This window comes from Carlito syrichta, unplaced genomic scaffold (assembly GCF_000164805.1).
Source record: "Carlito syrichta isolate Samal-C Ts95f unplaced genomic scaffold, Tarsius_syrichta-2.0.1 Scaffold302328, whole genome shotgun sequence".
In the NCBI taxonomy this organism is placed as follows: Eukaryota; Metazoa; Chordata; class Mammalia; order Primates; family Tarsiidae; genus Carlito; species Carlito syrichta.
In genome coordinates this window covers 231069-253377 of record NW_007246424.1, presented here as the reverse complement: position 1 = coordinate 253377, position 22309 = coordinate 231069, and the positions used below count along the sequence as shown (strand labels likewise).

Here is a 22309-nt window from a genome sequence, read left to right as displayed (position 1 = left end):
CAAATCATCAAAAAGCAATATGACTATCCCTTATAGGTTACACAAAATTGTTATAATGTTACAACATGAAATACTGGTGTATCCAAGGAGTCAAGTTTACTCGGTGCTATAAAAGACTATCCTGCTTGAGTTACTTATAAAAAAAAAGCTTAATCTTTAAGGGCATAAAAAAAGCTTAAATGAAATTCACAGGCAACCTCTCTTGCCTGTTCATTTCTACCATCACACTGTACAGGTATAACTGAAATCAACCTGAGCAATAGATATGACTCACTGGATGGCAGACACTCACTGTTCTGCTGCCAGACCAAATTAGTTTTTATTTACAGCAGGCTAACGTGAAGATGCCTGGAGAGAAATTCTCCTTACAAAATATGAAATTCAACCTACCTGCTGTTTATTTAGTTAAATCTAGGCTTTAGCACTTAATTTTAAAATACCAGTTTCTACAAATTGGTATGATCTGAACTGTAAGAAAGATAACGTGTCAGAAAAGACAATATCCAAACAATGGCATTTTCAAGGATCCCTATCAATGAATGGAGTGTACTTCCAACCAAGTCTGAGATTCACAAGCCACAATAAGTTCAAATACTTGTGTGTGAAATATTTATTTCAAAGAGATATATTTCAAATTATAACAGTTTCATCAATATGACACAAACCCAAGTATATGTTTCTACTTCATCTCTCCTCCAAGACCGTTAGCAAAGAAGTACTTAACCAACAGGAGGAAGAGTCCAAAAACAACCACATAACTACATGGCCAAACCAAAGATGACAGCACGATCTAGGTTTCAAGCATGTGAACTTCATTGAATCATCTCCCCAAACCAGACTCTATACATCCTTAATGTCATCATTAATTTAAGGGAATGCGACTTTAGAAAACTATGTGCTTGCTGTGTCACAATGGTAGCACATACCGCTTTTTGTTTTGTTTTGTTTTGTTTTGTTTTTGAGGAACTGTTTTCAAGGCCTGTTCTCTGCCATGGTTCTACTTTTGGCTTCGTTTTTCTCAACACTGATGCTGCCCTATTAGTTTCACAGGCTTATAAATGTTAAACATCAAAAATTAGTTTCACTTATTATGGTTGGAAAAGGCTTTAAGAACTCTGGGATCTGTGCCTCTGAGCAAAGGCTTTATCAGCAGGTCCCAGTCACTGCTGCTTGAAAAAGAAAACGGTACTGATTAAAAGCCAATATACCTGATTTCCAAAAGGACATTTACCATGCACATATACATTTAATTCATAAGGGGCTTCTGCCCCAAACTCAGTTACTTCTCAAAATCCCATCTCTCATAACCACAGTGATTGGCACCAAGAAGATAAATATGAAAATTTTAATCCCAAACTAAACTATTCATTCAAGAATTCCATCTTGATTATTCTTCACGGGTGCTTAATGAACATAACATCAGTATCTTTTCAATGTCAATGTCTGTACAGCAATTATTTTCTGATGCTTTTCCACTTATACAGGGAAAAGAAGAAAGTTCAAATTATTGGGGTTTTTTTTGTTGTTTTAATCAGTATTCTATAATCCCACACTAAATAAATTTAATTTATTTTACTGGAACAAAGTATTGTATTTGTATGGAAGTAAAAAGAATACTGAGAAAAACATTTACTATCCTGCTGAAAATATCATGTATTTCTAAAGCAATCTCATTTGTCATAAAGTATGATAGGAAATAGAAGCCCTTAAAATGGAAAACACTTAGTATTATACAATTCCCATTTATAAAAAAAAATATGACAAAACAACATACAAAAACAGAAACTTAGCATCCTCAAAGGAAGTACAAATTTCTGAAGCCTCTAAAGCACTGGAGTTCTGTCTGTTTTGACAAACAGCTCCGAACTGCATGTAGAAAAGAAAGCTCACAGTGAGTACTAGTGAGGTAGACAAGGTCAGAGTTTAAGTACAATTGCTGGCGGGCAGAATGTCCCCATCCCAGTCCAGTGCATCATTAGAAAAACAATATCCAATTCTCAATTGCTCAGATTCACTCAGAGATTTAACAAGAATACATAAGAGAGTCTATAATCCAATATCTCTCTTAAACCAACATTTAGATTTGCTTTGCCAGGTAAAGATGAAAGGTGCAACAAATCATGTTTTAAAGATCTAAAGTCATTTGGCAATTACTAGTAATTGTCACAAGCAAGAGAAGAATCAGCAATGGATGCTAAAACTAGTGGGCAAAAGTATAATTAGAAAAAGAACACTTATACAGTCTTAGAGTATCTCTGATCTCCTCATGAGATACGTATTCATTACAAAGAGAAAAATAGCAACTTCACAGTGGAGAAGCCCAGAGATATCACTTCAACCAAATAATCAAAGTAAGACTATCAATAAATGGGACAGATAGAATACGCCTCTGCACAGCTTGCATTGAGCAGGACACAACATTACTTCTATGATTTTCCTGCCAAAAAAGGCAATAACTTGAAATTCATCATGAAGAAACATCAGACAAACCAAAATTAAGGGACATGCTACAAAATAACTGGCCTCTACTCTTCAAGAATGTTAAAGTCCTGAGAAATAAAGAAAGACCAGGGAACTATCACATATTAAATAATACTAAAGAAAATTACCAAAAAAAATGCCATGTTGTAAACCAAGAAAAATAAAAGCTTCTTTTGCTATAAAGGAAGTTAGTGAGACAATTGGCAAATTAAATGTATAGATTAGAAAGAATGAAAATAAATGTTGCAAAATGTTAGCCTTTAGGGTATATGAGAGAAGGGTAAACAGAAATCTTTTTACAAACTTTGCAACTTTCTGAAAGCCTGAGACAATTTCAAAATAATACCACCTAACTCCAGTCAGAATGGCCATTATCAATAACTCAAAAAATAACAGATGCTGGAGAGGATGTGGTGAAAAGGGAACACTTATACACTGTTGGTGGGAGTGCAAACTAGTGCAAACTCTGTGGAAAGCAGTGTGGCGATTCCTAAAAGCTCTAAATATCGACCTCCCATATGACCCCGCAATCTCCCTACTAGGAATATACCCTAAAGAACTCAAATCACTCTATAAAAGATACCTGCACACGTATGTTTATCACAGCACTGTTCACAATAGCAAGAATCTGGAACCAACCATGCTGTCCATCAAAAGAGGACTGGATTTTGAAAATGTGGTACATATACACGATGGAATACTACGCAGCCATAAAAAAGAACAAAATCATGAATTTCGCAGCAACCTGGATGGAACTAGAGTCTATAATACTGAGTGATCTTTCACAGCAACAAAGATCTGAGTATCACATATTCTCACTCATAAGTGGACCTAGAACATCTATTGTAATACTTTAAGAAAAGGATCGACAGTGGTGGGAATCTATGGGCAGGGGCAGGGAGGGCAAGGGTGGTGGGATTAATGGTAGTCAATATCTGTCTGGGGATGGGGGGGACACCCCTTATCAACAAGGATGCTTGAACGATGCATATTTGTATACCTAACCCTTAACTGTATCCCACAATTTTAAAATAAAAAATACGTATAATTTAAAAACAAAGTTTTTTACAAAAAATAAAATGTGTTCAACTCAAAATTTCAGTATTACTAACTCGACTAAAAGGAACATAGAACCTTCAGTAAAATAAATGCTTCCTTATGAATTTCCCTCACTTCAGGTGGGGGTGCTAATAAGCAGAAAAGACAAAATGACAAATGGACATCAGTTGATGGATCGCACAGATCCCACATCTTAACGCTGTAAACTAGGCTTTGTCTTGCCCTTTCTTCCTTTAGCAAGGCAAAAACCTGAGAAAACTGATAGACCTGGGGGACTCTGCAGGTCACAGTCACTTGTTATTGGCTAGGTATCATACAATACTCAACTTCAAAAGGAAGACTGGACAAGCAATGGCAACAGGACACCAACTTGTTGAATCCTATGACCCTGATTAGAACAGTTAAGAGACAGAAGTCCATAGCATTTCTAAATACAATAGGGCAGTCATACTCTAGGGCTCTGCTGGGTTTTTTTTTTTATGTGCCTGTCTTAAGCTTTACTTGGAACTATCTAGCAGACTCCAAATCAGCCAGCATCTGAAAGCAACTGGCAACATATTTCCAGAATTGTTAAAGGGATCCAAGAGACACTTGTTCGACATGTGGCACAACATGGAATACTTAGCAGCAATGCACTTAAGCATCAGTTCTCTAAAAGACTCTTGTTCCTGATCCAAATGGAGTAGATATTCAGACCAGGCTGGCACCAGCTTCTACACCCCCCTCTACCCCATGACTGGTTACTGCTGCCTTATGTGCTTTTCAGTTCCTAAAAGCCCCTTTAAATCTTGAGTCACTCCTCACTCTCCCCATCATGTCTTAATATACTCCACATCCTTACAACTACAAAAGGTAGCTACCCTGGAGTCTCCCCAGTCCCATAAACACAACCCCTGCCCAACATTCTCTGACATATTCATAGTCAACTCTTCAAAATTTAGAGATTAGATATTCTACCAGTATAATTTTGCTATATTTCCAAGTACAGTTATTGAAAGTAACTATACTTTCAAGCTGGTCAAAAAATGAAGCCACTCTTTGGTAACAGCACTTCTCTGAAAATGTAAGCTCCAAATGCCAAAATAGTTTACTCACTAACAAACAACAGATACTGTTTCGTTGAACAGAATTTTAAAGGTGATTTTTGACACATAGCTCATCATTTAGGAATAAAGTCCTCTATCTAATTCATACTGAAGAAACCACTCAATAACCAAGAATTGCACAATACATCCAAGTAATGAAAATGCATGTGTACTCCCGAATCTAAAATAAAGATTAAAAAAAATAATAACCAACAACTAACATTGAAATCCTACTGAGTTTGTGGCAGCACGCAACACACTTTCAAATTCACTTGATTAAAATATAATATCTGAATTTTCTATTCTAAAAAAGAATAATAAAACACTATTATATACAATGAAAGTTATACTCAATGAATCAAAATATGGCTACTTTAGAGATGAGAGTAACTGTCAAACTGCAAGCACAGAAAGTATTATAAAATGGGAAGAGGAACATGATATAAGAAAAAAATATTAAAAATACCTTAAGATCCAACAATTCTACTTCTGGGTATAGGCACAGAAGAATTGAAAGCAGGGATTCAAATACATATTTGTACACCCGTATTCATAGCAGCATTATCCATAATTGTCAAAAAGTAGAAGCAGTCTAAGCATCCATTGAAAGATGAATGTAAAAACAAAATGTTATACATACCTGAATGTGACAAATATACACAATAGAGTATTATTTTGCCTTTTGACACGCCCTCCTTCAACCTGGATGAAACTTGAAAACACTATGCCAAGTGATAAATACCAGACACAAAAAGACAAATTTTATATTGTTTCCATTTGTATGAGATACCTACAATAGTCAAATTCATAGTCATAGAGGGGTGGTTGTCAAGGGCTAGGTGGAGGGGAGAATGGGGAGTTACTGTTTAGCAGGTACAGAGTTTCAGTTTCAGTTCTGCAAGATAAAAAGAGCTGCAGAGATAGATGGTGGTGATGGCTACACAGCAAGGTACTTAATGCCACTTAACTGTATACTTAAAAGTGGTTAACATTATAAATTTTATGTTATGCATACTTTACAATAAAAAACACTTTATAGAAAATGTCAGTTTATTTTTGGAAAGACCACATAACTGCCATTCATGCTACTTCTTGTCTAACTGAAGCTTTATAATCTCCTTTATATTAGCCATTAGTGTACACACACACCTACCTTATACACAGAATTATTTAATGTGTCAGATGATTTTAAAAGGTTTAAGAAAAAAAAATAATTTCTGAATCCGTTTTCCAAATTTGTTTTTTCCCTATACCAAAACATAAAATTTACAAGATACTTAACGCCTAAAGTCAAAAGAAAAAGAAAATGCAAACATCCATCAATGGTAGATTTTTTTGCCATCTGATCTGACAATGGAAGAGTGCAATATTTCTACAGAAGAATTTACTAAAACCACAAGTTTATCTCTAGTTTCAGTTTAGAAAAAAAAAGTTGCCTGCAAGTCAGTGAGAACAGTGAGTGTGGCCAGCAGTTTACACACATAACCCATGATGTTCTCTGTAGGATGAAACACGATGGGAGTAGTCAGAGTTCAAGTATAAGGTAAAAAAGGCAAAGTTTCAGGCATTAAAATGAGAAGCTACAGTGGAGACTTTTCCCAGAAAGAACAGAAAGGAATTACAAAACAACAAACCACATGCCAATATGTGCTCAGTAATCGATATGTGACATAAAGTCTCAACTAAGGAATATCATCCACCCCCGCCCCCAGGAATGTAAGTCAGAATCTTCCTGTGGCCTTCTATACTTGAAAAAAGAACATTCAACATATTTATTAATTTTAAACTACAAGAAAGAAGGACTAAAAATGCTTTAGGGCTCAAGGGGATGTGCCAAACACAGAATAAGAAAGCATGTTAGCAAGGGTTAAGAAAATGCTTAGGGATGTGACTTTAGAACATGAGCTGCCCTCAGGAAGAATCAAATAGCTAAAGATGCAACTGGAAAAAGAAACTTGCTTTTTAATCACACCTTAAAAATCTTCTCCGACCTAGGTAAAATCTAAGGTTACGTTTACGTATCAATCATGGATTATTTCCAGCATGAGTTTTAGACCAGAATAAATTAAAAACATTAAGGACAAAAATAAAGCCAAGCATTTCAAAATAAATGACAGAATAAGAGGGAAGAAAATAAATGAAAAGGAAAATCTTAGATAAAATATTTTAATACTGAACTTATTAACGATCATAAAAAGAATACATATTCATTTTAGAAAAATCTGAAAATATAGAAAATGTGTCATTGGTTTGACTTACCTCTCGAGTAGCCAGCTGATTGCTGAGTTCCTCAGCCTTCTCAATATTCCACTCCTCCACAGCCTGGTCTATCCTCTTTTCAAGGCCTGACTAGAAAGAAAAGAAACCTAAAAATTAAGGACTGGTAGGAAAGGCAAATATTTCCTAGTCAAGACTACATCAAGGACTACACCAAATGCATTACATACGTAGACCATTTAATTATCACAATAACCTCATATGCTAGATGGTACCATTCCCCTTGGTACCATCTCAGAGACATTAAATGGTTTACCTAAGGTCATATAAGTTCTTGAACTAATAAAAAGGAAATGCAAATCCAGATTTTTGTGTATTCCAAGCCAATGTTTTCCCCTAATAACAAGAATAATCTTGATGATAATAATAGCTAAAAACTACAGTGTGTTTCTTGTCTAGTGGACTCTGAGCTTAGTACTCTTAAGAAAGCTGTTTAACTCTTGTAACAGCTCCATGAATAACAATGTTATCTTGTTTTCAATATGAGGAAACAGAGCCTTAGACTCCCTATCTTGGCCAAGGCCAGTGTCCCTAAGTAGTAAAGCTATCACGTTAATTCAGGTTTAGTCAGAGCCTGCATTCTCAATCACAATTTTCTTGTATCTCTTCTTACTGCCCATTCCTATAGCTCAAGACTTCTACTCAACAATCCTTCAGAGTATTTGACTTATGGACACTAAGTTAAATATTAAATGTAGGAGGAAAATAACATATAAGAATGCTTTTATTTGCCTACAGAAATGTCTTTAATAAAGATACTTCAGGAAATCATAATATTTTTGTGAGATTACCAAACAGATTAGGCTAGAACTTATCATATATTTATAAAAAAGATGCATAGGCTTAAATAATTAGAGCTCTAGCTGGTAAAAGGTATTACAGATAATAAAAATTTTGAAATATAGTCTAATATATGTTTCTTATAAGAAGATTTTATCTTAAAAACGGCTTATCAAGTGTATCCTTCAACTTTCACATTTTCAGTCAATACTGTATCTCTTATAGTCTTCTCCCTGTTTATGTAATAACAGAAGTCCTAAGAACATCCCTTCTATCAGAATATTGCTTGATTATCCCAGTCAACTGAGAGAAATTCTATTCCTGCGTAGTCTTTGCTGAGATGAGACAATAACAACATAATTTGCCTAAAAAAGATCACAGAAACAATAACTAATGACGTCATCATGTTGTTGTTAAGGGAAGATTGTTCTTTCTTTCCCATAATCCCTTTTCATAAGCCCCAACTAAATACCTGCAAGGCCAATAGGCTTTTCAGTTTGCTCCCCTCTGTAGCTTCATTCAATATTCCCTCATGGTATCTGACCCTAGGCCATATGGCTCTAATACTCTCCTCCCATTCTTGTCCTGTGATCATCTACTACTCTCCAGAAATTCTCCTTTCCGGTATTTCCAAAGAACTGTCTTCCTGATGGTCCAAACAATACCCTAGACTCACTTCCCCAACATCCTTCATCTTCAGGAACCTCTAACTCTACCTACTTCAAACGTCTATACTCTAGACCAGCGCCACTCAAATTATGGCCCGTGCACCTTTCTGGTCTGTACACAGTATCAATCCATAAACTGTTTATTTTGGTCCATGCAAATATAAGGAGCGTGTGCCAAAATGCAAATCAGCTTCATAACTAAACAGAGTTTTATCTAGATGATTTTGGGAGGATGGGAAGGTACAAGACTTTCTTAATGAGGAAAATAGTACACTGAGTTACATTCAGGCACACACACTTCATATCTTTGTAGACCGGTACTTTGAGTAGAATTGTTATAGACAACTTCCAAAAATTCTACCTTCAAAACTGCACAATCTAGAATTCTGTTCCCTAAATACAATTCTACATCTCCCAATTCCTCGTATCCAATAAACCTGCTCTGTCTTCAGCTGGAACATTATTCCCTGGTATCCCCGTATTTAGTCTCACTTATTTATTCTCATTTATACTTCAGTCTCTTCCTGTATTCTGGATTTTCTTATCTCTCCTCTCTAGATTGCAATCCACGATTACTCTTACCAACTAAACTCTAAGCCAGTGGCTCTCAAAGTTTAAGTTCATTCCCAGCAGAATCAGCATTCCCTGATAACTTGTTAGAAATGCAAATTCTCTGAATCAGAAACTCTGGGCTGGGGCCCAGCAATCAATATGATTCTGATGCACACTAAAATTTATGTCAGCTACAGTCTCATTCTTGAAACTATTCACTATCTCTTCTTACTTAATCACTATCTCTTCTTCCTTAATCAAGAAACTCATAGAGACCACTGAACTTAATAGATATAATTTTCACTTAAAAATAAAGCAGTTAAAATTACAAATCTTTTCACCATCAGCCAACTGCCATTCCTTCAGTCATTCAGAGCAGCATCTAAAGGTGATGGCTAACACAGTAAAAAGCACTGGACTGGAAGCACTGGAATTTGGTCAAGGCTCTGGGTAAATGGAGGTACTTGACTCATAAGTCTCAGTTTCCTCATGAGTAAAATTCCTAGATTTCTACTACATTTTCAACTTTGTTTTTAGCCCTTCTCTGTCATTCTTTCTTTCTGGCAATTTATTTAAGGAAAATATAATGGCTCCTTTTGACTTTGAAAAATTTTTGATCCATGTGCACACTCAAACTTTGTTTCTGTAAGAACATATTAATATTCTAAGACATTTGAAATTCTTGTATTAGTAAAAAACATTCTTCTGTAAAATAGTCCCACCTCCTTAAGTTCATAGACCACAGCAGGCAAGGTCAGACCTGGGGTCCAAAGACCAGCTTTCTCTACTTATGAATTAAGCAATCCTGAGTGAGGTTCTAAACTTCTGTGGATTGCAGTTATCTCACATGCAGCAAAATGAGAATAAAACCACATTCTCTGCAAGGTTATGGTAAGGGTCAAAGAAAATATATGTAAAATACCTAGCCAAGTTTTTTAAATATAGTAATCTGCTCCTATTATTATATCTAAATATCAAGACATCATTAATGCAAAGAGAAGGCTTATCTCTATATGACTACAGACTTCATTATAGCTCTTCAAGGGCTCAGACCCAAGCACAAGACCCAAGAATTTAACTTCGAGTAAGTAGTCTCAAATTTGAGTATTAACATTTTTAAAAAAGGTTTAAGCTGGACTCAAGAGCAGACATTATTTGACTTATCTAGGGCCTCTTCCACACCACAGGAGTGGCAGAAGGCGCAGAGAAGCTGCTGACAGACTGCAGTGCCTTGGCGTGCTTCTAAGTTGCCTTTTGGCTGGAATCAAAACCTATCTTAAGAGATCTCAACAAGCCGGGCTCAGGGGCTCAGCCTGTAATCCCGCGCCTTTGGGAGGCTGAGGTGAGTGGACTGACCGGGCCCACGGGTTCAAGACCTGCCTGGGCAGTGAGACCTCATCTCTACAATAAATCAAAAAATTAGCCGGGCATGGTAGCACGTTCCTGTAGTTCCAGCTACGTGGAAGGGTGTGGCAGAAGGATAGCCGGAGGCCAGCAGGTCGAGGCTGCGGTGGCCAGGAACAGCCACTGAACTCCAGTCTGGGCAACAGAGTGAGACTCCAACTCAAAAAAAAAAAACAAAAACAAAAAAAAAAGAGATCTCAACATAGACAAACCTAGAAATGGCAATTTGGCCACAGGTAGAAAATTCATCTAAAGGCAGTATCTAACAGGTTCCCACAAGGCAACAACTAATCTCTAATTAACAAGGTTTTGCTACAGATGCCAAGAAGACACAAATACAAATATCTAAGAAATGTATAGGTACAATGTTTAATATTATGGACTAACAGCTATATGTGCATATGTAGAATACCTTTTAATATGTGACTAAAGCTTTTAAAGTCAAACTGTACCACAACATATTTCAATAGAAATTTTGCTACTAAATATTTATTTGAATAGTATATTCAATTTTTAAACTTTAATACGGATGAATTTTCTACTAAAGTTTGCTTTACTGGACTTAAATATCCAGAAAAAAAAAAATGAGGAAATTTCTCCATAAAGAAAGGCGGAATAATACTAAGTGATTTATCACAGAAACAAAGATCTGAGTACCACTCATAAGTGGATCCTGGACATTTATCATAATACTATAAGAAAGGAATTGGCAGTAGTGGGACACTGCTGGGGGGAGGACATATAACATTAATAAGGGTACTCACATTTCACCTGTATGATGACCACATATGTACCTAACCCTGAATTATACCCCACATTTTTAAAATAAGGGGAAAAAGGGGAAAAAGAGGTATATATAAAATCATTCATTTATTTATAATGTTTTTAGCGTTATACATAAATCATATCTACTTAAATCATTTAAGTCAGTTAAGTAAAAACTAAGTTCAGCTATTACTTCAGAAAAATCTAGATTTGGGACCCAATGACTTGGGTTTAAAGTCTCAGTTTACTTCTTACCTGTTGTTTGTTTTATTAGGCAAAATAATCTATGAATTGGAGTACCATGTAGGAGTCTGGTTGAAAAGTATTCTGCTAAAAAAATAAGTTTGAGGCCGGGCTCGGTGGCCCAGCCTGTAACCCCAGCACTCTGGCAGGCCAAGGCGAGTGGATTGCCTGAGCCCACAGGTTCAAGACCAGCCCGGGCAACTTGGCAAGACCTCGTCTCTACAATAAGTCAAAAATTAGCCAGGTGTGGCAGTACACATCTGTAGTTCTGGCTACTTGGAAGGTTGGGGTGGAAGGATCACCGGAGCCCAGCAGGTCAAGGGTGCAGTGGCCGGGAGCGTGCCACTGCACTCCAGCCTGGGTGACAGAGTGAGAATCCAACTCAAAAAAAAAAAAAAAAAAAGTTTGAAAAAGCTACACTACATAACAGTAGTTTCTTCTCATAAACAACTTTTAAAAATCATCAAAGATACTGTACAACTACTCCAAAATTTAATAGAGTACCTCTGGTTTTTCATGCCAAAAATTATCTATTAGGTATATATAACACTACTTCAATAATGACTGCTGACTAATCAAATTGATTCAACTAAAGAATACTTGAAACATTTATGTAAAATTAATGAGTGAAATTTATTCTAAAGAAATTTCCAGATTCAAAATAATTATGTTATGATTACAGAATTATTAGTAAGTCCCAGAACTGCTGCCAGAAACACAATTATAGCTGTATTTTATACAAAGAACACTTTAAAATAACTTTGGATATTAGGAAGATTACATTTTAAAAACACAAGCCTCTGCATTGTCTGGGAAGCAGGTGACAGCAGTGTTGTAAATAGACATTCTTGGTTGAGCAAGAGTTTCAGCTTGGCAGTGTTCCAAAAAAAGAAAAAAAAAAAGGAAAGCAAAAAAAAAAAAACTGCACGATAGACACAAGATTAAGAAGTTTGTTTTATTTTGCCATTCTAGAAGGTTGAGTGAATACAAAATAAAAAGGCTCTCTGAGATACAGTAACAGATCAGCTTCTGCTCCAGAGAAATAAAATAATGGATAGAAATCCATGCTAGTTTTGTTGTAACCGTATCACAGATTTTCATGATCCTCTCCAGATTTCATGAGCAGTAGCTACTATCTGCTGGACCACGTTTATCCTTAGTTTTTTATCTTGTTGCCTCCAACATGAACATTCTTTAAAATTTATTTACTCTGTTGGATTCACAGTAGACACTTAAGCAAGACAGCAAAAGGGGTGCCATGTAAAACAGTAATCCCAAACCAAAGAATGAGTGAGAACCTGGCATGCAATTATACTGAACTACCAAGAACACATGAAAGTATCTGGCCTCACTAAATCCTTCCTTTCCTTTTATGCTTGCACCATGACTGTGCCACTGCACTCTAGCCTGGCATCTCAGTGAGACCCCAATTAAAAAGAAAAAAGTCAATATTAAGTGCTGACAAAATTCTGGACAGATACAACCCGAGCCATCTCAGTCTCCTTGTTTAGAAGATTACTGTAAACTGCTCAGCCAGATGTCACTTATATAGAAGAATGTTAACTAGTACAAAAACTCAAATTTATAAAACAGATCAATGAGTGATTATAAAAGGACTTAATAACAGTCTCCCTTAAAGAGAAATCTCATTTTAAAAATGGTGTTTGAGTTATGATTTTCTTCTAGAACACCTTTAAAGCATAGTATGAAATAGAACACTAGTTCATAAAATTAAGTTGTTTAAAAAATTCTGCACAAGGAATCCTAGTATACTAAAGTAACTCATACAAGTTCCCAATTCTAGATGATGAATAAAAGTAAGCCATTTCTGGCCAGTATCAAAAAAGGTACAATTTAATATGTAGGATTATAATAAAATTGCAATACGGATTGTAAAAAAAAAAATTCTCTAAAGGTCTACATTTTAGAATGGCTAAAAAGTTCATTTCATGGCTTTAACTTCACTAAGGAGCATTTCAGACATTCTAACATCAATACAGGTCAGGCGCAGCGGCTCACGCCTATAATCCCAGCACTTTGGGAGGCCGAGGTGGGAGGACTGCCTGAGCCCAGGAGTTTGAAACTAACCTAGGTAACATAGCAAGACCTCGTCTCTACAAAAAAATTTAAAATATAAAAATTAGCCGGGTGTGGTGGTGTGCACCTACAGTCCCAGCTACCCAGGAGGCTGAGTAGGAAAAACTGCCTGAGCCCAGCAGGTCACAGCCTCAGTGAACCCTGACTGTGCTACTGTACTCTAGCCTGGCATCTCAGTGAGACCCCAGTTAAAAAAAAAAAAATCAATATAGTTATTAGAAAACACAACAAATATTGTAAATAACTGAAAATCAAAGAAAATCACATTACTAACTCGTAAGTAAAACATGAACAAAGATTTCCACTTCCCTCAAAAGAACAATCCAGTCCGTGGCTAGGACTGCACAGCACGTGGAAGATGGCACGTGGACCAGGGGTCAGCATGATCTTCCTCCCTGACGCTCTAGAATAGATTCGGCACAGTCAAGAGAATAACCCTTCACATGGCCAGTGGCTCCTCTTAGCCCATCAGAATCACCAAGGCCAGGAGCATGGCACGTATATTTCAGTTACCACACCCACCTTCTGCAGTTAGCCTAGGAAACTGAGAATGGTGTCATAAACCTGGGTTTAAGTTTCAACTCTATTCACGATCTTTCGCTGTAAGAAATATAGCATTTCTGCACCCACATGAAGATTTGAAAAAAGAAGATTGCTCAGCAGCAGTAATTAGTTGCAGCAGAAAGAAAATCCTGGTGTTCCATGAACTATTTTCAGATAAGAATTTTTTGCAAAGTTGGAATAAAAAATTCACATGCAGAATTCTGTTGTGACAATTCCTTAATGTGTGTAATTCAATAGCCAAAAGCATCCAATGATGGATTTAAAATCAGATTTTTCACAAGAAAATCATAGAAAATGATTTCATTTCACAGAAATTGGCAAAGATCTCTAAGTACACATATTAGTCTATAATAATGATTCATGAAAGAGGCATCTGTCTATAAACATAGGATACAATATACTTGGGCTTCAACTAGCCCCCGGTGCCTCTGGCCCTACCACTCAGCACTTGATTTTCATGCTCTGTGAGCCTGTCAACATATCCTGATGTGAACACATGAGTTACTCATTAATTCAAGCCTCTACTAAGTATGACTATATCTAGAGACTGATGACTCCAAATGTTTATCTCAAGTCAAACTTTCCTATGCACCCCAACCTAATCATACTAACCATCTGCTCTGTTCCTGCTTTCCAATAACACCCATGCCCCAAACTGAACTTTGAGGGGGCTAGGCTCCCTCTCAGTCCTTTCCTCTCAACCTTTCTCACGCCCTCATCACTCTTCACATCATTGCTTAAGGCAAAACCTTGAATGCCTCCTCCCCCTCATGTCCTAAACCCTCCCTACCATCTCACAAGCAATCGAAACACAAGTATCATCAATTCTGCTTCCACAATATACCTCAAATCCATGCACTCTTCCCATCTTTTAGCAGCATCATTCTTGCTCAATTCACCATCATCTAATTTCTAGAAGTTTAACTGTTCTCCTCTCATCTACTTTTGCTGCCTCACAATCAATTCACCACATAATAGCCAGAGTAATCTTTTTAAACATAAATTGGATTATGTCATTCCCTTAACTTGAAACTCTTTAATGACTTTCAATTGCATTGTGAATAAAACCCATTTCCTTACTATACCTTTCGAGGTTCTACAAAGTTTGGTCCCTGTCACTCTAATCTTACTGTGGGCTACTCTCCTCCTTGCTGACCCCATTCCAGCCAAGCTGGCCCATTCCAACTTGGATGTTCCAGGACAGCCCTTTCTTCCCCAGAATCTTTACCCATGTCTCTGCCCTAGCATTCTTTATATAGATGTCTGTTTGTTTTCCTGTCCTTCAGGTCTCAGTGAAATGGCATCTTCTAAGAAAGGCTCTTCCTGACACAAGCAAAAGTGGGACCTCCATTTTAAGTTGTCCAAACAACCTGTTCTTAACAGTTTTTAATGATTTGTAACTATATATTTACTTGTTTAGTATCTTTCAGTACACAGTATGCATTTTAACTTTCTATTACTAACTCAATGAATTAATGAGGACAAGTACCTTAGGCAAGGCTAATGACAAACATATCCTACTAGATAATATAAGATGTACTAAAAAACATCTTACCTTGTCAACTTTTTTCCTTTTAACAGGGGGTTCAAATCTATCATTGACTCCAAAATACTGAGTAAGCTCCTTCCATTGCGTTTCATTTGAGGACTGTTCACTGCAAGAAGATACACAATAAGTTTTGCTTTACACAAAATGTACTCATTTTTATATTTACTGGTTTTAAATGGTTACTACAATTATATTACAACTACTAGTTCTTCTGTTTGATCACTACCAGAGATAAGTAAACTATCTGGATAAGTTCTACAACTGCTTCAAATAGAAAACTATTGTAAATTCTACCTACCTATGAGATTCTTTTCCATTCTTCAATTTATCTGAAAAGAATTCACAAAATGTCAATACCTAAGTATTCAATTGTTTCAAAATTATGTTTAAACAACTGTTGAACTCAATTGGTCACAATTTAGTATTAGTATTACTGACAACCTGAATGAAAACAAAACACCTTTTCTGGAGCATTTTCTTTTTTTCCTTCTGAATCTTGAGGTTGAGTTTTTCTGTTCAGAATGTTTTTGATGCAGATCTTGAAATTTCTATGTAAAAGAAAAAATATTGAGAGGCAAATACTTTGCAGAAAAATATGTATTAAAAAAATAACAAGCGTGTTAAGTAATAAAAGCAATGAAATGCTGGCATTTATAAAGACAGCTTCTAACAAAAGAAGTCCGTTTTTAAGATACTCCATTCTGACACTCTCACAATCTGAGTTTTCAATAACAATCTGAGTTATTTTGAAACAAATATTAATTTGTTTCAAAATAAGTTGATGGATAATTTGAGAATGAAACTCAATGACTCACACAGATAATAAAAACATAAAGCAGATACACCTCATGTATCATGTTAAGCAAAATAGCTAATCCTATGTAATGTGGTTTTTTTTCCCTCTTCCTCTCTCTATGAAAAACAAAACAAAAATAAAAACAAGTATCTAAGCAGTCAGGGCCTCAAAAAAAAAGTAAAAGTATTCTGAGCCCATCTTCCCTGTTAGGTCCTAAAAACAGATACATTCTGACCAGGCCAGAGACACAGATGAATATGCACAGACACACATGCATAGACTTTGACAAATGCACATGAGAGAAACCTACATTCCACATATTTAAGGGAATTCCAGAAGGACACTCTTCATATGCATTTACATTTGGCTCAGTTTCAGTTTTTGGTCCATTTGTTGGGAAATCTGAGAGTTCTGCTGTTTTTTTAACGGCCCCATCCCCTTTATCTTCCTGTGGGTTACATCCAGACTTCTCTAATGTAGCTTCATCTTCCGAATCCGACTCAACATCACTTTCATTTAGGCCAGGAGGCAGTAGCCCACTCCACATCTTTTCTTCTATAAGAAAAAAGATGAATTCAGATATATACAATAGCCATGGAAATGATTTCAAAAACATTAGAAGACCCTTCAGGAGCCTAATAGTTATAACGATGGTTTGGGAACAGTCCATCTAAACTTTTTTTTTCCCATATAAAATGAGATGGGATGATCTCTCCATATTAAAGTACTCAAATCCTCATTTGTGTAAGTAAAAAAGTTTAAAAGTAGTTTAAACAAGTTTGTTACAATGCACACCACAGATAAATAAAAACAGAACCTCTCTAATATATGAATGGTCTTCTTGTCTTTAAAAAAATGGAATTCAGCAAAGTAGTCATTGCTCAAGAAAATGAAGAGCCTAATAATATACTCTGCAGGTCATTTAAGAATTAAAATACTATATTTCATGCTACACGAATTAGACCTTAAAATAATGTTGAATGCTTCACCTATATTTTAATGAATATTGCTTCCAGAGGGTTCAATGTCTAAGGAGCAAGAAAATAGTAATTTACAGGGAAATTTTTAAGTTATATAAGTATAGTTTGAGGAAGGTGAGGTTAAAAAAAGGAAGTCCTAGTTTTTAATTTAATATTGTTTGCTAAATGACATATAATCCTAACAATTTAACAAAAACATGCAGCTTTTTTGAATAACAATACTGTATTTGGGAAACTAATGTTAAAGTGCAGGATAATATTTAGCATTAGCTATACAGCCCACTGGTAGAGAGAACCATTAACTATTGTTAAGTTTAATAAAATTAGATTTTAAAAATCAGTGCCATAATCATTTGCTAAATTTATGATAACTGAGTACATTTTCACTAATGATCTCCTCAGCATACATTTTAGCATACATATGAGCCAAACCAGTTCCTTCAAAAGATGTCTAAAATAGAGAAGTTGGTTGTATTGTTCATGACTTACTATCAATCTAAAGGAATAAAATGGAGGGATAGACTTTTGTTTTCTGAGTTTACTGTCCCACATTGTAAGAAAACCATACTAAGAAAAACAAAAACAAAAAACCCTAGTAAGAAAACCATCACCATTCTTTCTGGAACAAAGGTATCAGGAGATTTTGCATTACCCTGAATAATAGATTTCTGCTATCTTTTTAAGAACTCCTCCCAAGTCCAAAGAATCGAATCTTACTTTTTATGGTTTTGGTCCAGCCTCATCAATTGCTGGCTCTCTGAAACATCCTCGCCAAATATTCTCTTGGCCTCTTAAGTAGGCATCTAACTGCTCCCACTGGAATCCTGACTCTGCCACCTACTAGTGGTATGAGGAAATTATTTAACATCTCTGACCCTCAGTTTATCTGTAACGCAGGGATAATTATACTGCTTATAGAGTTATTCTGATTAAATGAGGATTAAATGAGATAAGCCCCTCAACACAGTGTTTAGAGAGTCCTAGGGGTTCAATAAATGTTAAGTTCTCTTTGCTATTATTATTTCTGTGGCCATGTATTGCATTTTTACCATTTCAGGTATGAACAGCAGGGCTCATAAAACAGTTTAAAAATTTCTAATGTCTGTGGTGCACTCACTTAGCAATTGATGCACTCATTTACTTCTCTGATATTCACAGTCTAGAGTAAAGTGTCTATAGAAAATGTATTTTGTTTTCTGAATAGAGCAATAAAACAAGAGGCAAATTACGGGGAAGATAATGGAGCTTAAGCTTCAAGACTCCTCATTTGCACAGGCACTTTCAAAGCACTATACCTGATTTCCTATTCAGAATTTAAATTTCTTTTTTAAAAGAAGAGACCCAAAACTATATAAATTCTGGTCCCCATAAAACCCAGATCTATCCTTGAACCTAGCCTGTATATTTTAAAAGTTAGGATAATGACATTCTTGAGACACTTAGCAAGAAAGATGTCATATAAAGTATGCCAATACTGAAAAACAGATATCCTACTATTAATGAAAATATTTCTGCTGTTGAGGAGCAGGGGGGCAGTAATAAGCTTTTTTAAAAAAGAAAAATTAAAATAACTTTAAAAGGGCATAGCCTACCTCCAAATCCATAAAACAAGGCAAAATTCAAATAAGCTATGTTTCAGAACTCAGCTCTTGGAACTCTTTAAAGTTATGTGTCATTTTCTGCATTAAAAAAAAACCCAAATACAAGGGAGACTCAGTAGCCACTAATAAATACAGATAACTGCTGTCACTCACTGCAGAGCCTGCAAAACGGCGTTGCCTGTGTAAGAAGCAACTCAATTGTACATCAGCCAATATGAAGTGGCTGCTTAGTGACTTTTGCTTTGGGCTCATGTTTGAAAACAGTCTTTCTATTCATAGTATATACATGTCATTCACACAGCTTTCAACTGGCATTGTGCTAGGTCTCCTGTTATTCCAGTTATGGCTGCTCTGGAAGATGAGTCTATTTCTTTGAACTGTCTCTTACTCATGCCTCTCAGAGTGTAGATCTTTATTTTAAAGCAGATAATCTCAAATTACTCTTTAAAATTTACTCAGCCACTCTCAAAAGATATGAAATACCTAAGAAATAGAAACAATATTTTTAGCGCAGATTGCAGCCAGGTTCATATATCAGCCAACACATTAAATTCATAAGTTTCTTTTTTTTTTTTTTTTAGCCTGTAACCAAAATAATTTTTCACTTAATTATTTTAGCCCCAAGGAAAATGTAAATGATTTCAAATCCCCTTTTTTCTCTGTGGTTTTGAATATCACATTCTTCTTCATTTTATATACCTTCCACCTCTGGAGTTAAGATTTACTCCATCCCACAATTATTCTTAAAAACATTCTGTGTGTACTACACAGAACATATCTTTAGTCCTATGCTGACAGAGTTTACAAGGAACTGAAAATATTTATGCATAGTCCTAGTCTGAATAGCTAGGTTTTCTTTTGCTCTTGAAAATCAACCGTAGTCATTATTCAGCAAACTTGGTCAGATAACAATGTACCAAGAACAGGGCGCAGTTCAGCTGTTCCTAATCTGTTTACAAATTTTATGAAGACAGGAATGGGGGTCTCTCAGCTAATTTAAATATTCAGAAAGCCAAACATATTTCATTTTTTCCTCCCAGTGGGACAGTAACAACCATCTTTAGGTAAGGAGACTTAAATTCAGTGAAGCACATTATTGTTCACCAGATGGTCATCAGATATTCTAATTGGTAGCTATAGGCCTGACTTTTTTTTTTTTAATGAGTGAGTATAGGTTAGTAGACATAATCTTTAAAACATAGCACCCATGGAGATATCAAATTATAATAAAAACCATTCTAGATTGTGCAAGGATTGGGACCCATTGGTTATGGGAGGAAAGCACTGACTTCAAAGTCAGAAGATGGCTTCTAGTCCTGAGAAACATAATTAGGGGCAAACCACTGCATTAGTCTGGGTTTCCATTCTTTAACTATAAAATGAAGGTATGATAACATGATCTCTGATATATCTTGCAGCTCTAAAATGCCTCTTTATGATCTTAATATTATAAGTGCCCCAGATACCCAGAGCCACCTCAATCCTTGCTGCAACACTCCATTTCCTCCCAGTTAGATGAAATACTAATTAAACCTCAGTATCCTAGTAAATAAGGTTTTTCTCCATCTAGCAGCCAAGATTATTAGTTTTCAGAGAGGCTGCACACTTCAGGACCTGAGAAGGGGAAGGAAACCCTACTTACAACAGAAGACCAAAGAAATAGAAAGGGGAAACAAAGCAGGTCACCGCTACACATAGCATACAATGTGGCAGGCCTTGGTTTACTACTAATCCTCACAGCAACCTTTCCACTAGGAATTACCATCCATATCCCTTAACAGATAAGGTAACTAACTGACATAATATATTTTTATCCTCTTATTTTACAAAAATAGAGCCCTATGGCTTTAAATTATGAACTTTTAGAGGGCAGAGTTGTAATGGTAACGTATTCTTGGGGCAAGGATTTTAGACTGGATCTGAAGAATGTAATTATAGGCTCATTAAAATTTGGTTAAGAATTTTTTCTTTTGTACTTTTTAAGTACAGAACGCTATAAGATACTATACTAAACTGCATACATCAAAGTCACAGAGGTTTGAGTAGTAGTGTCATATCTTCTAGACAAGGCAGTTGCTTATAACAAAAACCCAGAAGATATAATATGAACACCTCAACGGGTAAATGTGTCCTGCCTCTATTCCAGAATTTAAATTTCATTTTCATCATATGAGGCTGTCTTATTTCTCATATTTTGTATTCAATTAGAAATAACCCCAGGCACCTGAACCTTGTCTGACTGAAAACTAATCATACTTGTATAATAATCATAAGCCATCACCCACAAATCTGAAGATTCTATTAAATAATTTACATAATAATCAGCTTCTGTGGCTTGAAAATAGTTGTATATGTATTTTTAAGCATGTAACATCAACATTAATGTAAATGCCTTATTTTGAAAGAAATGTGTTCCCTTTTCTCAAAAAGGTGCAGAAAGTACAATTGCATCACAGGACTGAGGTAGAATTTAAGTTGACAAGCTGCTTATCCAGATAAACTATTTAGCAAGATTTTGCATGCATGCATATGCTTTAACTAAAGAGTGTCTGTTTAGCCGAGGCCCAGAAAATTATCCTCCAGACTCAAGACTACACTAGGAAAGATTTACCATTAACCAGCAACATTTCAAGGCTCATTTTAAGTAGATTCCTCTGTAAGAATACTTACAAGGTTCAAGACTGCAAGTAGCTCTAGAAAGGTACACCTTTTTCTGCTGGGCTGCACAACCCGGAACTCTGCCACACTCCAATCCCAAAAAAACAGGAAGAATCCCTTCCCGGGCACAGAACTAACCGCCGCAGATTTCGGCGTTGGACATCTAGCCTGCTGACATTCCCATTCCCTGGAGTTGTTTTCCGGGATACAGCAACCGTAAACATGAGCCTGTTTCCCGATCGAAAGCCTCCGCACTCCCCCCCTTACTTTGGCTGGGGTGGGTCGGAGAATCCCTCTCCCACTAACAAGCTGGGAAGGCACTGCGACGCACCTTCCGAGGACAGCCCAGGGCGGCCCCGCCGTCGCTCCCGTGGGCCCGGGCCGGGGGCTTTCTTAGCCTGCTTCGCGCGGCCAGGCAGAGGAGCTGTGAGGCTGCACACGCCACCTCCCTCGGCCGCCTGCACGGGACCCTCCCGGACCAGTGATCACGCCAGAGCGCGAACTGGCGAGTAACCAGCCCGCAAGAAGCCGTACTCACCGGTCAGGAAGCTGCAGCTCGGCAGCCATCTTAAGACCCTGCCAACATCGCGTCTTCTCATTGGCTCGGGCGTCTCAGCCAATGGCCGGGGGCCGTTCTGGCCCTAGCGTTGCCATGGGAACCAGCCTCGCCGGGCTTCCCTTTCTCTTCTGCCTGAAGGAGGCGGGGTTGTTTCTTTCTTCTTTTGTAATTTTCTGTTTTGCTTTCTTTTC

At 36.6% G+C, this 22309-nt stretch overlaps 1 protein-coding gene across 4 annotated transcripts in view; it reads right to left on the bottom strand.

The window, feature by feature from the left end:
* FAM204A (family with sequence similarity 204 member A) overlaps positions 1-22153 on the bottom strand; it is a 31735-nt gene extending 9582 nt beyond the window's left edge. For 2 of the 4 annotated variants that reach the window (XM_008056349.1, XM_008056351.1), the window contains exons 1-6: positions 22098-22153; positions 16631-16875; positions 15985-16072; positions 15823-15853; positions 15531-15630; positions 6885-6974 (exon numbers count right to left, since the gene is read on the bottom strand). In XM_008056349.1, the coding sequence (XP_008054540.1) occupies positions 6885-6974; positions 15531-15630; positions 15823-15853; positions 15985-16072; positions 16631-16867 (546 nt within the window). In that variant the 5' untranslated portion in view covers positions 16868-16875; positions 22098-22153. Of the gene's footprint in view, positions 1-6884; positions 6975-15530; positions 15631-15822; positions 15854-15984; positions 16073-16630; positions 16876-21890; positions 21965-22097 lie in introns of those variants that run through there. The other 2 variants (XM_021711511.1, XM_008056350.2) reach the window with 2 other exon arrangements.
* Positions 22154-22309: the final 156 nt, after the last annotated feature.